General features: G+C 47.1%; 1 protein-coding gene across 2 annotated transcripts; it reads left to right on the forward strand.

Annotated features, from left to right (window-relative positions):
• Positions 1–5,216: 5,216 nt before the first annotated feature.
• On the forward strand, positions 5,217–13,632 carry ZBTB2 (zinc finger and BTB domain containing 2). 2 transcript variants are annotated; one of them, XM_074896555.1, is made up of 3 exons: positions 5,217–5,428; positions 10,026–10,209; positions 12,201–13,632. In XM_074896555.1, the coding sequence occupies exons 2-3, from the start codon at positions 10,037–10,039 to the stop codon at positions 13,561–13,563; spliced, it is 1,536 nt and encodes a 511-aa protein (XP_074752656.1). In that variant the 5' UTR covers positions 5,217–5,428; positions 10,026–10,036; the 3' UTR covers positions 13,564–13,632. The 2 variants fall into 2 exon arrangements, with proteins under 2 accessions (XP_074752656.1, XP_074752657.1); XM_074896556.1 differs by lacking the exon at positions 5,217–5,428 and having other exon boundaries at positions 10,012–10,209.
• Positions 13,633–15,097: the final 1,465 nt, after the last annotated feature.

A 15,097-nucleotide genomic window follows, 5' to 3' on the forward strand; every position in this document is an offset into this window, starting at 1 on the left:
CAGCAGACTAAGCAATTCCAACAGTTTGAGGTCCTCCAGTTGATAGAGTTGGACAGACCCAGTCACACTGGGGAACCAGAACAAAAAAATTCCCTCTCCCCACACACATAGCAAGACAACCACCTCAATTTGTGAGTCTTTAAACAAACGTTCTTAAACAAACTTAAAACAAGGACAAGGTATTTTTCCCCTCACTCTGAGTTGTTGAAGACATCGCAGCTACAGCTAGTATCACTGTTTCTCCAGCAGTGTTCATTCATTTGCTTGTTTATGTTCATCTTCAGGCTCCAACCATTCAAGAAATATGTTTTCCAAACTGGTAAAATACGACTGCTTAACAATGGTAATCACCAATTACTATCGCACCCCACTTTCCTAGCTAAGCTTGAGTCAATGCTGACAAACTGTTTATTAAGTATCTCATGAGCTTGAAGTCACCATTCAGATGATAGTACTGTGAACACAGTATCAACGCTATCTCACCTAGAACTTCTTTCTCTACAGAATACCTCACCTGCATGGGCTTTAAAAAGGTACTTGGTACAGGTGCAGTTTGAATCCTTTCTTTTCTAAGGAAAGCAAAACATGCAAGTACATATATTACTGTAACTTTATAGCCATGCTCCACTAAAAATCACTCCAGTCAAGAATGCATACTCTTGTTTGAACTTTTCCAGTTAAAAGCAGGCAGGGCCCATGTAACAGGCTAACCTGGGACTAAGGCAAAGCCAGGAAGTAGAGGGCTAACCTACACTGCGGAAGCTCTGTCAGTTTGGTTACGCTAATTCCTGGCAGACATGAGACTCCTAACAAGAAAAATTCTATACATAAACCATTTCCTTAGATGACATACAATGTACTAATAAAAGGATTTTTTTTTTTTTTTTTTTTAAGTAGTATTATTATTTCCCCAGTCTAAATTGCAGCCACTCACTAGCTGTTGGTAAAGCTTTGTTCACGAGGTGTAGAAACAATTCCTAATTAAAATATAGACACCAGAAAAACAGCTTAGCCTACAGACTGGTAAAGATTATTTCTTCATTTTTTTCACCTTATACAGCCTACACAAAAAGTGGCTTACACACCATAGTTCTCCTCCACCTCTAGGATGACACAAAAACATGAAAGCTCAGATCTACTCAGGGGCTGACCACTCACCTGTCACATATGTACCCAAACAGCCTCCCCATGATAAGGAAGCCAAGGTGAGAAAAAGCAGAGGCGTTCCACAACGGCTGCTGTACCCTTTTGTCAGGGTTTTTTCCTGGGGATCACTTTTACGTGTCTTCGTGCTTCCAATGCTGTGTGAAAAACGAGCGAGATTTGGACCGAGAGTGTGAAAAATTCCGACAGGGAGGGAGGATACAGACCTGGATGAAAAGGTTGGAGACTACCAGAGGTGCAATATTTACTCATCTAGCAAGAAGCTGTTGTGCTTCCCACCGAGCCTTCTCACCAACATAAATCAGAAGTGGAAGTGTTAGAAATGGCAGCTGTGCTAATAAAACAGATTTACAACATTGTTATAAACTCATGTTTTACTACAGTTGTGCCAACACAGAAGCGATGCCCTGCACCTTCAGGGAAAGTTCCTGCCCACTGCCTAGGATGTGCAACTCCCAGATTCCCAGAGCTTTGGCAGGGCCAGTGACAGTCCAGTGGGAGCGGGCCAGCAGCGCTGCAGCGAGCGGTCAGCAGAGATCTTCAGAACGGGGACTCTGCCCTCTTATTTTTCAAAAATGCTGAGAAATTTGAAAACTCACTGAAAATGTTAGCAGTTTGAGCCTGATTAATGTCACTAGAGCTGTTAAGGTTCTGACTGTAATTCTAAAAAAATCTGCTATGCCACTCCAGATTTCGACTGAACTCTATCAGAAAGACACACTTACAGGACTTGGGTCTGCATCAAGTTCCTCCCACCACTCAAGTGAATTTTTACTCAGATTAGCAGACACTTTCGTCATCCTATTAACACTTAAATCATCAGCAGTATGCTAATTTACAATGCAAAATATGATCTTACCAGACAAAATTCTGTCTTTAATCTGGGTATGCACAGACCAAAGCAAACCCAAAACCCCAGGTACTAATCCTATCATCAGCAACAACATGAATGCTCTCAGGTGTGCAGCAGTATCTGAATCATTCCGAAGAGTCCTTTCAAAAACTCATAAAACTAGAAAAATCCTAAACAAGTACTTCAAGAAACTCGGAGGGGGGGGGGGGGGGGGGGGGGCAGAACCAGCATGTAAAAACAACAAGCTCAGTAATACCACTTGATGAGACAAGGATGAAGTTTAATTACAATTTCAGCTGCATGGATTTAAATTGTAAAAAAAAAAAAAAACAAAAAAAAAAACACCCCAACAACTCTAAAGATGAGATGGCAGTAAAATTTTAGATTCAAATCTTAAATCAGGTGTCCAAAATGCAACAGATGAACTGCTTATCGCTCCCTACGACACAGATCACAGATGACACGCCTCGGGTGTAAGTCAGCGCCAAAGGTGTGAAGTTCAGCAGCATTAAACTCAACACAGAAACCTTCTGAGGGATTCCAATGGGCCTTGAATCAGACAGAATACTTTTAAATTAAGAACTGCATTACTGCCATCCAAACAAAGATGTTTTAAAGATGAATTATGAGCTATTAATAAAAAAAAACAAACCTAAGTTAATTTTTCTCCAGTTTCAGAGATAGCACAGAGGAGAATCCCACACAAATGCCAACACAGAGTAGTCCAAGCACAACATAAAAGAGAAAAAACAGGCTATAAAGCCTGCCAGAAACACGATGGTTTTCTTAAGGAACCCACTCAATTTAATTAAAAATTATATCACTTTCATCATCTTCCACGAGAAAGAGACAAATCATCCACTACTGATTTGAGTTCAAATGTCCATCTCCTCTCTTTACTGTGTATTTAGTTTGCAGAGTTGAAATGCAAAGGAAACATGCTGAGAAAAAAATCTGCCAAGTAGTCTGGTTAAATACACTCTGTGCACTTTTGCCATGCGCTCACATAGCAGAGCTCAGAGAGCTGTTAAAAACGCATCCTTTCTAGTTCAGCACATCACAGGTACTCGAAGCAGGTCCTAAAGATGCAGTTCTGTTCAGCTGCTTCATTCAAACTACTGTAACAAGCAGCAGACTATCAGCTTTCAGCTCCACTATAAGTAAAAATAAGTTGTTGGGTTTTGAGATTGGGGTGTTTGTTTAGGACTTAACTAGTTACTTTTAAAGTGTAGCTTAACTTGGATAAATAAATGAATATTCATGAGCTATATAATGCAAACAGATTCAAGCTGCATCTGTCAAGACTTCCATTAACTTCAGTGGGAGTCAACAGAGTCAGACTCACATAACACTGGTCTAGTCCTCGATCGATTCAGATCCTGTAAAAATAAAGATAGCCTGAGATGACTGCAATCACCTGTTGGTCTACAAACCAAACACCATACAAGACGATGACTCCTCCTGTCAGCACACTTGTTGTCAAGACACTAAGTTCAGAGAGTTTGGGCCTTTCTTTCATAGCACATTTCACTTTATAACTGTGGAAACACCACCCCAGCTACAGCCAGCCCCTAAAAAGCCTACTTAGGTAAGTACCTTTAAAAAGGTAATAATAATCTGGGCCTAATTCACATCATCCACGTTGTAGCATACGCTGTTCCTAACAAACAAGAGACAGCACACTTAACATAGCTGGAGCAGGCCCCCCAGGGCAGGGGTTCCTAAGGAACCCTCTTTAACTATTGCCAGCCAAGTATCTTCCCATAAGGTTTTCAACAAAGTTTCTCTTTGAATACAGCTTTGTCCGCGCCACCGCTCCCAGTGAGCGGATGTCACCTTACAACAAGGTGCAGACCTGGGCTGTGCCCAGACCGATTCTCTGTCTCGGAGAAATCACGCTCAAGCCCAACGCAGGGCTCACCCTTCCATTTCTTCGCGGACTTCCCAGCCTCTTGCAGAAGACAGCCACCTTGCTCCACACTAACGATTCCAAGTTAATAACTTTTGCAAGATGGACAGTTTTTTCACGTATCCGTGTCCATTGCTGCATTTATTCATGCAGTTTTATAAGCACCCACAAACGCTATAGCACACCTTAGGTTCGGCTAAGACAAGGCCTTCCCTCCGCGCTCCACCGCAACCAAATCTGCCGCTGCGCAAAGTTGCAGATGTGATTTTTACAGAAGACTGCTATGTCCCCGCCTTAAAAAGCCGAGTTAAAAACACCCAGTTCAAATAACTTGTCTGCCTAAACAGACAAAAATGAACTTTTCCTCTTTTGTACTCCCGAATCGCTCTTTTTTGACAAGTGAACTTGTAACCTCGCATCTGACCACTCAACCGAAGCACAGCCAGGACGCTTCCACAAAGACCGGCTCTCCAAAGCCCCGCACCACCGGGCCGAGCCGGAGCACCGAACGACGATTCTACTAGAAATGACACCTGGAGAGGAGCAGCGGGACGGCGACACCTGCTCACAAAGTTCGGTGCCCGAGAGCCGTGGGACGCCGCGTCCAGTTCCGCTGCCGTTTGGTCCCCGTCTCCCTCGTCCCCAGGCGCCCGGTGGCTCCGCGGGAAGCGAAGGGACGCACCTGCGCCCGCCACTTCTCCCCTGGAGAGCGGGGGGAGAACACGCCGGCAGCCCCCACCCGCCGCCCCGAGCCCGCTCGGCCGACAAGCGCCGCCCCGCGGGAGCCAGCCGGTGCCCGCCGGTACCGAGGCCAGGCGCCCCCGGGCGCGCTGGTGGCGGGCAGCTCTGCCGCCGCGGCGCCGGGAAGGCGGCAGCGAGCGCAGCGCAGCGCCGCCCCGGCACGACCGCGCACGCTGCCGCGGCCCCGAGCCGGGCCCGCCGGGGAGCCGCCGGCGGCCCGGCCCCGTTATTCTGCAGCCCGGGCGGCGGAGGGGCTCTGGCAGCGGCAGGGCCGCCCCCGCCGGGCGGCGAGCGGTGGGGGAGGATGGGGGAGCTGCACCGGCCCCCGCACCCTCGCCGCCACCCCCCCGGGAGTTTTAAAGGGGCAGCGCGCCCACCGCAAGACCCGCGCCCCGCTCCGCCGCGGGCGGAGGCTTTCGGCCGGGGGGGCGCCCCGCGGGAGGGCGGCGGCGGGGCCGGTCCCGCCGGTGCGGCCCGCGCTGCGCGCGGCGGGCGGGGGAGGGAGGGGCGGGCGGGGGCTGGGTGGCTCCTGCTGCTGCTGCTGCTGCCGCCACAGCGCTCGCCGCCTCCCCTCCCCCCCGGCGGGGGCTCCTCGCTGCAGCCTCTGTGCTCCGCTCTCGGTCATGTGACCCTAACGTAACCGGACAGGAAAAGCCGCCGCCGCCGCCGCCGCGCTGACTCCGTTGTTGCTGCTGCTGCTGGGCGCGGAGACGGCGGCGGCCCGCGCGGCACCAGGCGCCTCGGCGGCCCGCGCCCCCCAGGTGAGCACCGGACGCGCCGCGCCCCGCGGGGGATACCGGCGCCGCCGTCCGCACGTGCGCCCGGCCCCGCCGCACCGGCCGCGGCCTGGGCTGAGGCGGAGGCGGCGGCGGCGGCGGGCGGGCGGGCGCGGGGGCGCGGCGGGGCCTGCTCGGCCCTACCTCCTCATTGTGTGCGAGGGGCGCCCGGCCGCGCCGTGGCGGGCCGAGGGGGCCGCGGAGGAGGAGGAGGGCCGCGCCTGGCGCCGCTGGGGCTGCCTGGCCTCCTGACAAACCCCCGCCGGGCCGGGCCGGGCCGGGCGGCTCCATCCGGGACACAGCCCGGGGGGGGATGGGCCCGCGCCGAGGGGAGGGGAGGGCCGGGCCGGGGGGGTGGGCCGCGCCGCGGGAGGGAGGGAGGGAGGGAGGGGAAGGGGAGGAGGGGAGGGGGCGGGGGGGGCCGCTGTCGCCCCGGCGCCTGGCTCGGCTGGGCCGGTCGGGGCCCGCGCGCCCGCCCCCCCCGCCCGCCCGCAGCGGGGCGGCCCCCCCCCGGCGGCATCCGGCGCAGGGAAGGGCGGGGGAGGAGGGCGCCGCGCGGCGCGGGAGGGGGCGGCCCCGCCTGTCTCTCCTCGGCAGGGCTGGGCGGCCCTGGCGGCGGCGGCGGCGGCGGTTCCCGTCTCGCGCGCCCTGGCGGCTCCGCTCGCGCTGCGTCTCGCGCCGTCTCCGTCCGTCCGTGCGCGCGTGGCGTGCGCGGGGGGGGGCGGTGTGGGGGGTGGGGGCGGGAGGGGCGGGGAGGCGGGCGGAGAGAGGGGCGGGGCGCAGCCAGTGAGAGCGGCGCGCGGTCGCCCGGCCTTCCGCCCCGGCGGCCAATGGGACGGCGCCGTCACCTGCGCCGCAGGGGCCGAGCGCGGCTCCGCGGACTAGAGAGGGCGGGCGGCGAGCCACGCCCCCCCCCCCCGCCGCGCGCTACGGCGCCCGCAGGCGGCGGGAGCGCTCGGACGGCGCGCGCCCCCGTCCCTCCCCCTGCTGCCGGCGCGCGCGCGGCCCCGTCGCGGCGGGCGGGGCCTGCGCCTGCGGCTGCCGCTGCTCCGGAGGCGCCGGGCCGGTGCCCTCTGCCGCCGGCCTGGAAGGGGCGCGGGGGTTTGTTGGGAGGCCTGGCCCCCCGCCGAGGGGGGCGAGGACAGACCGGGCGGCGCCCGAGCTGTGTCCTGTCAGCACGGCCGGCTTCCCCTGCCCGAGCGGCTCCCGGTCTCCGCTCTCTCGTCCCCGCCAGCGTCTTTCTCCCCGGCCTCTCTCCTCGCCTGTGGTGCGGTACCGGCTCCTTCTCCGTCGCGCCCTTGACTTGTGCCCAGCGCTTTTCCCTTCGTGGTCTCCGAAAAAAACGGACGCTTTGGGAAAGGACCCATCCTCGCCTGGGTTCTCACCCACCGTTGAGCAGATTGGGTCACTTCGAAAGTTGTGATAAAGCTGAGCCAGGCCAGCCTGTCAGCCGTGCAATGGAAGGGCTGTCCCTGTAGGGTTTCAGGGCACGAGAAATGTTTTACACAGTTGTTGAATCGGTCAGCGCTAAAATACGGCCCTGCTGGTGTCAATCATCATTTTGTTTAGCTAAGGGTGGAACTCCTGAACATTCGCATACCTGTAATGTACCCTTCTATATAGAAAAGAGAGACAAAGTGCTTTCCTTACTCTGCTGTATAATTTCCTTAGAGTGTAATCCTTCTAGTGCTTTCAGCTCAAAGCATTTAACTACCTTTCAAATAGACACAAAAACTTAGTGTTGCCCACATGTATCATTTTGTGAAAAGATTAATTCAGGTCTCTGATGAAGGGTAACGGCTTCAGCTGCCACAGTGACTGCTGTTTGGATAAGGGTGAAACTGTAAGCTAAACAAACTTAGGATGATAATAACTAGAAAGAATGCCTTTCTGGTTCGGAGTTCCCTCACATCGATGATTTGCTCTGCCTGACAAGTTTTGCTGCCCAAGTACAAACCAGGCCCAGCACTGGTGAATTAAAAAATGTAGCACATAGAATAATCTAAATTAAAGCTAGCAGGAAAAACAAAACAAAACAAACAAACAAAAAAAAACCCCAAACAACAGTCTAGTGTGTTTTCCATAAACACATAAAGTCTGCCTCCATGGAGCATCTTGCAGGATTAAATAATGATGAATTTTTGTTACTGCTGACAGCAAGTATTCCCTCTTTTGGAGAGAGGGAGAAGATTTTTAGCATAGTGTTTGTACAGACTTCAGTTATCCAAACAGTAATCTGGGGAGGAGAGGATGGACCTGAAGAGTGTTGAAACCCGAATATTTTTGTTTCCCTCTTATTAACTGTAAGAAAATAATCAACTGTATCTTAAATTGTATTTCTTTCTTTGCCTTTACACCCCTGACTCAAAACGAGCTCTGATCTCATGTGAATGGAAAGGAATGCATTTGCTCAGCCTGGTTATTGGTTGAGGGCATTCTTCACTGTCCATCAGGTAGAAATACTTGTTTCTCCAATGACTAAACATATTGGCATATGTGGAATACACTTTTATTCGTTTTTCCCAAAAAGGCACACTCTTACTGTATAGAAGAAGAAACACGCTGTTTGTACCTTACCTAAAATTTCCATAACTTGCCTATTAAATTTGGAGGGAAAAAAACCAAGACTTTTTAGAAATCTACTGCTTTTGATCCGCTTCTCCTGGTTTCACCTTCTCTTTCTTTTCTGTTCATAGAGCATCTGCACTGTTCTGGGCATAACGTGCCCAGGAATTTTGTTGACTTCTGCTGTTTTACATGGCTATGTACAGGCCTACATTACTTCATACTTCGCTTTTCTGCTCAAAGCTCTGTTTGTTTTGGTTAAGTTTGTATCCACTTATTGATCTTACTAACCCTATCTTCATCCATCCAACCGTATACAACTGTCCTGATGTGTTTCCTTGGCTATTTTTTCCCCAACATTATCCATTCTTGCTTCCAAGGCTGCCCTCAAATCCTTGAGAAAAAGTTTATAGCTGTTGTGGTTTAAGCCTGGCCAACAGCCAAACACCACACAGTCGCTCACTCACCCTCCTCCACACCGGGGAATGGGGGAGAGAATTGGAGGTGTAAAGGTAAGGAGACTCATAGGGTGAGATAAAAACAATTTAATAATTGAAGTAAAATAGAATTAAAATAATAATGATAATAATAATAATATAAAGTGCAAACGAGTAATGCACAAGGCGATTGCTCACCACCGGCCAACTGATGCCCAGCCCATTCCTGGCTAGCGATCCCAGAGAAGTGAGAATCCTGAAACCACATTCCTGGAAGCGAGAGTGAGCTTCCTGATCAACCCTCTTCTATATACTGAGCATGACATTATTATACGATATAGAATATTCTATCACCCAGTTTGGGTCTGTTGCTTTGGCTGTGCTCCCTCACAGTTTCTTGTGTACCTGCACCCTGGCAGGACATGGGAAGTTGAAAAGTCCTTGATTTTTTTAGCAACAGCTAAAAACATCAGTGTATTATCAACATTCTTCTCATACCAAATCCTGTATTGAATCCAAAACACAGCACCGTTCTAGCTACTAAGAAAGGGAAAAAAATAGCTCTATCCCAGCCAAAACCAGGACATAGCTCTTAGGTAGCTCTTTGAGGACAGCCTCCATCAGCTGGTACAAGGAAGTGCAGGAAGGGTGGGGGGCTGGGGAAGCCCTGGTTTAGGAGCACTCACATTGGTGCCACATTTCACCATTAGTTATCTTACCTTGTGCAGACAGCCAGTAATGGACAGAACTGTAGCTCTCACCCCTCGGGTTTCTTGATTTGCTAGGTGAACGTGAGGCACTCTGACATGCAGGCTCCTTACAAGATGCTGCTGTAGCTGATCTCAATAAATAAATAAATAGTTGTTGGATAAAAAGATTGGCCCCTCCTGTTCTGATGGTCCAGAGAGCTTGCCAATACCTGGAATGAATTCATTATTTCAGCCTGGGAAGACTCAGGTATGTATCTGGTATTTCCCAGGAGAGGGCATAACCGTCAAAAATGCTTAATTATTTAATGCTGGGTTTGGATTCAGCTGGATGGACACGTAACTTTTAGGTAAAAGATATACATAGACACTGAAAATTCAGGTTGAAAGTATCTAACTTGTCTTTTGTTGGGGTCTGCTTTTGTCTCTCCCACCCACTTAGGTGAGGATGACTGATACCAGAAGGGAGATTTATTTTTCCTGTTTGAACAGACAAGTGGCAGCCAAAATACTTTGTTCTTCCCATGACAGATAGGTTGTTTTACTACTTACTCATATTTTTTCCTCTCCTTTACCTACTTATACTTCTGTATGCAAGTCCCCCTGCCATGCCTTTTCAGAACTCTTTGGTCCTAGATCTCCTTTGCTCTTTAAGCATCAGCAAATCACTTGCACCTCTGTGAATCGCATTGCCCATCATGAAACAGATCCTTGCTTATGTGTAAGATACCATTTGTACAGCAGCTTGGGATTAAGAGGTGTTACTAAAGCATGACATACGGATATTAGAGGAAAATACCTGTTAAGAGACAGCTACTGTTGCATCTGTGCATCTACTGTTAAGTTTTACATGGAAGTTAATTTTCTTTTCAGAGTGTAAAAAAATGGATTTGGCCAACCATGGACTTATTCTGCTGCAGCAACTAAATGCTCAGAGAGAGTTTGGTTTCCTGTGTGACTGCACTGTTGCCATTGGTGATGTCTACTTCAAGGCACACAAATCGGTCCTTGCTTCTTTCTCCAACTACTTCAAGATGTTGTTTGTACATCAAACCAGGTAACTATAAAAAGGTTTGCTGTTTAAATGTTGTTCAGTTAGCTAGCTAAAGACATCTAGCAGCATTCTGAAACCTGAAAGTATTCTTTTTATTTCTTGCCCTGACGTAAGGAATATGAAATCCAGTCTTATCTGTAAACTAGAATGTCACTTTAAAACATGCTGAAGTTGAACTGTGATTAATTAACCCTAATGTTATAATTTAGCACAAGTTCTTTATCTTTAAAAAAGCATAGAATTCCTAGAATCAAATACTTGAAGGAACCTGTCTTTACTCTTGCACTTTCCTTCCCCCACTTGCTGTCCTCTACTCTGTCTTGGCACTATTCTTGACTTTCCATAACATTATATACAACCCAATAAGGATTTTCTAGGAGATTTTAAGAAATTAATTTATAAAAGAGGTTAATATGTTTGTTTCTTCTTTTTTTCTTACAGTTTACCAAAGTCCGTTAAATAATAAAATACAACATAGTTGTAGAAAATAAGGGGGTTTCTGTTTCTTCTTTTCTTTTTTTTTTTTTGTGGGCAGCCTTACATGGAGGGCATTGAAAAGATAACAAAAGTGTAAGACTGTTTTAAGGATTAATTTTTTTGTCTTTTCTTTTTCACAATTATTGGAACTATTTCAAAAAGTTTATGTTAAGCGAGTAAAACTCTTAACTCTTTGGCTAAGAGCTCTTGGCCAAAAGTAAACATCACGGACTAAGCACATTTGCACTTCTGAGACTGGACTGCAGGCAGATGTATCAGCCTTGATGCTCCATCAAGAGCACACAGTCATCCAAGGAAGAAAGCATAGCAAAGTTTACTTTTCAGTAATGTATCTGAATTCAGAAGCAGTCAGAGAGAGAGTTCAAGAAGGATGCACCTCAAGAAATGGAAGAATTGGCTATAATTTTGTCCTCAGCCTGGTAGTCTGCTGTGGTTAGAACATTCAGACTGCAGTGCAGTCATGTCTGTTTCTGGTTTTCTATCTTTTATTTAATGTTTGTTTAATACAAGAGCTACAAGTAACTTTGAAAAACTATTAGAATCCTGGATCCTCTCCTGTTAGCTAACTGGCCTAGCCAAGTTGTTCCTGATTTTTTTTCTTCTGTGAACCTTGCCTCTCTTTCTGCACAGAGATCCAGCTTCAACTGGAGGAGCGGTGGCTGTTTCAGTCCAGAGTATCCTAAAGGTTGATGAATAGGGCATGCTCTCAGCTGGAGGATGGTGGTGGTTTCAGTCCTGTTAGGCTGAAGTGGGCATCACAGCCAAAGCGTCTCCCTTTGTTGAGTGCTCTACCCAAGGGACTGTTGGTCTGACCAGACATACCACTGGTGCAACCATTTCTTCCTCCCTATTCAAGGAAAGAAGCCACCCTTCTGCTTTGTAAGGGTTAGATGTGCTCAGGCTACACCTGTTGCACTAGATCCTCAGAGGATTCACACCCTGTCCTGCACAGTTTCATTCTTTCTCATAATGCAGTTGAGACTAGGTGATACTGCACGTTTGCAGAACTGTAGCTGTAAACACTAGTAAGACACAGAAGCCAAACAGGCAAGTGCCAGATTAATTTTAGGTGTTGTCAGGGCTAAGTACTGAGAAAAGTTTAATGGATTATAAATTTAGAGTCCAGTGCTAGCATGTTTTAATTTAGCTACAGATGTGTTTGATTCCAACCAAAAAAAGGGGGAAAATATCTTTGCAATTTACAAAATGTATTAATATGTGACAACAAATCTATAGCATAAGAGCAATTTAGAAAGGTGTAGATTGCAATGGGACAGCTTTGTCTTTCAAGCTTACTTCCCTGAGGAAAAAAATCTCATCTTCGAAGTGACCAATAAGATTAGCTCTTTTACATTAAAGCACTTCCCGATATTGATTGCTGATTCTGTCTTGAATTTAAGTAGATGCCTCAGATTTTTATTAATGCCTGAATAACCTAGATCTGGTAAAAAAAGATTTTCCTTATCTCTTATTGATCATTTTGTTTCATCTTTCAGCGAATGTGTCCGTTTGAAAGCGACTGATATACAGCCAGATATCTTCAGTTATCTCTTGCATTTGATGTACACTGGGAAGATGGCACCGCAACTCATTGACCCAGTTCGACTAGAACAGGGAATAAAGTTTCTGCATGCATATCCACTAATTCAAGAGGCCAGCCTTGCAAGTCAGGGAACTTTTTCTCACCCGGATCAAGTTTTTCCATTAGCATCTTCATTATATGGCATTCAGATTGCAGATCACCAGATAAGACATCCCACTAAGGTTACATCAGCGACTGACAAACTCGGGCGAGAACCAAGGCCGCAGACATCACGGATGAACCAAGAGCAGGTTTCTGAAGGCTCACAGCTCTCGCAATTAGCTACAACTCTGCCACAAGTGACCCGGACAAATATGTCCACTTCTGACCCATTGCCATCTTCTTTATCTCCAGAATTGGTATCTGCTGCTGGTAATAACTCACCTGCAGGAGAAGAGGCCAACATGGAAGCGTCTTCTTCAGATGAACAGCCTGCCTCACTCACAATAGCACATGTCAAGCCAAGCATTATGAAAAGGAATGGAAGCTTCCCAAAATACTATGCCTGCCACCTCTGCGGTCGCCGGTTCAATTTGCGAAGTAGTTTGCGTGAGCACCTGCAGATCCACACGGGAGTTCCCTTCACATCTAGCCAGCAGGGAGAAAGTAATATTTCTTTGTCTCTCTGTAACAACACAGCTGATAAAGATGCTGTGGAAGTGCCTGAAGCAGGGATGATTAGTGACAGCGAGCTGCAGCAGATCTCAGACTCCCCAATAATCGACGGGCAGCAGCAGTCAGAGACACCGCCCCCCTCCGATATTGCAGACATAGACAACTTGGAGCAGGCAGATCAAGAGAGGGAAGTAAAAAGACGGAAATACGAATGTTCCATCTGTGGTCGCAAATTTATTCAGAAAAGCCACTGGAGGGAGCACATGTACATACACACTGGCAAGCCCTTCAAGTGCAGCACTTGTGACAAAAGCTTTTGTAGGGCTAACCAGGCTGCCAGACACGTGTGCCTAAACCAGAGCATGGACACGTACACAATGGTGGACAAACAGACTCTGGAACTCTGTACTTTTGAGGAAGGCAGTCAAATGGACAACATGCTAGTACAGACCAACAAGCCCTACAAATGTAACTTGTGTGACAAAACATTTTCAACTCCCAATGAAGTAGTCAAACATTCGTGCCAAAATCAAAACTCTGTCTTTACACTAGAAGAAGATCGCTCCATTCTGCTAGGTGGTGGGGACACAGAAGCCACAGAGACTGATAATGCAGTGTTAGCCTCCATCAAAAAGGAGCAGGAAGCAGTGTTGTTAGACTGAATGTGAAACCTGTATCAATTTTTTAAAGTTTCTTTACTCATTTTTTTATTAAATCAATTTTTTCCTTCCCCCACCTCTTACCTCACTTACCCCTGCCATCTTTTCCACCAGCCTCCTTCCCACCCTTTGTCTTCAGCAACCAGAACTGTACTGGCACATTAGGAAATTGGACTTTGCCTCTCCCACCAAAACAAACAAAAAGCTCTTGCATCAAACCACAACATAATTGATTTTAATACAAAGGAATGTGTGAAAAAATAATACAGCTAACTATGTTGATAGTATTAGTTAATCCAAATTTAATAGATTTTAAACAAAATTTAGATTGCTTAAAAGTGTATTTAGATACAATGACGAGTGTAACAAGAAACAGTTTGGTAAGCAAAGAATATATATATATATATATATATATAAGTTTCCCTGGTAAAAGGCATTTTGAGAAGATCTGGCAAATTAAAACACCATGCTTTTTAGAAGTCCACATGCAAGTTGATTGAGGTTATAACTTAAAACCCTCAGAACTTTTCTCAGTTAATGCAAAAATCTCTGTTCATTGAGTTAAAAAGAGCTGAGGGTGTTGGTTTTCTTTTAGCCTTATGTTTTCCTTCAAGTATGCTTTTGGGTATCCGTTTCAGATAGCATCATTGAGTCAAGCAAAGTAGTTACTTAGTCAAATTTTGACTTAAGTAGCTGTAATAATAATGTGATGGCAATCTTTATATATATATATATAAAAAATACTGTGTATGTACAAAGATTTTTATATATATATATAGAAAGTGTTTGTATGTATATTTGGTACAGGTAAATAAATGCACACATCCTTTTTAAGAAACTGGCCGTCTACTCTCAGATTCAGCCCAGAAAGTCCTTCAGTTGTTTGACAAAACTAGTCATTGCAGAGGTTATTTTTAATCAAATTTAAAATGTCCTGAGCTGTGTGCATTTTTATTTGCCTGTTGGAGAAGCTCATGAGTAAGTGTTGTCACCCAAGCTACAAAGAAAACTAGAGAAGCGACATACTGGTGAGCACTATACCACTATACCATGTGCAGCACATGCATGTGTTGTTAGCTACAGGTTTGAGTCATTCTGGTTGAAAGGAGAGAGAAAAGCTTTATTGCCTTACTCAGGCAAGGAATGTCCATGATTTCATTTGGCCTAATGGCATGACTTAAGAAGAAGAAAAAGTGGTGCAGAGACATTCTAGGAACAGGGGATCATGGTTGGTTTAAAGTGAATCTGTAGTGCTGGCTGGCAAATTCTGCTCTTGTGAGAGTCCTGTTATTTTCAAAGCCAAGACAAAGTCTGCAAAAACTAAAAGGGTGAATTCTGTAGTTTAGTTACTGCTGATGGTAGCACTGCATCTTTGTGTTAAAAATCAAGTTGTTGATTCTTATTATTTTATATAGATGCCCAGATTTTTTGCTGGTAGCCTAAAAACCTAAACTGACAGCAGCAATGAAGCCCACCGAGCAATTACTGGGCCAACGGAAGGTGTAAGCGAACAGAATAAGTGCCCCATCGTAAATGG

This window comes from Athene noctua, chromosome 1 (genome assembly GCF_965140245.1).
Source record: "Athene noctua chromosome 1, bAthNoc1.hap1.1, whole genome shotgun sequence".
Taxonomy (NCBI): Eukaryota; Metazoa; Chordata; class Aves; order Strigiformes; family Strigidae; genus Athene; species Athene noctua.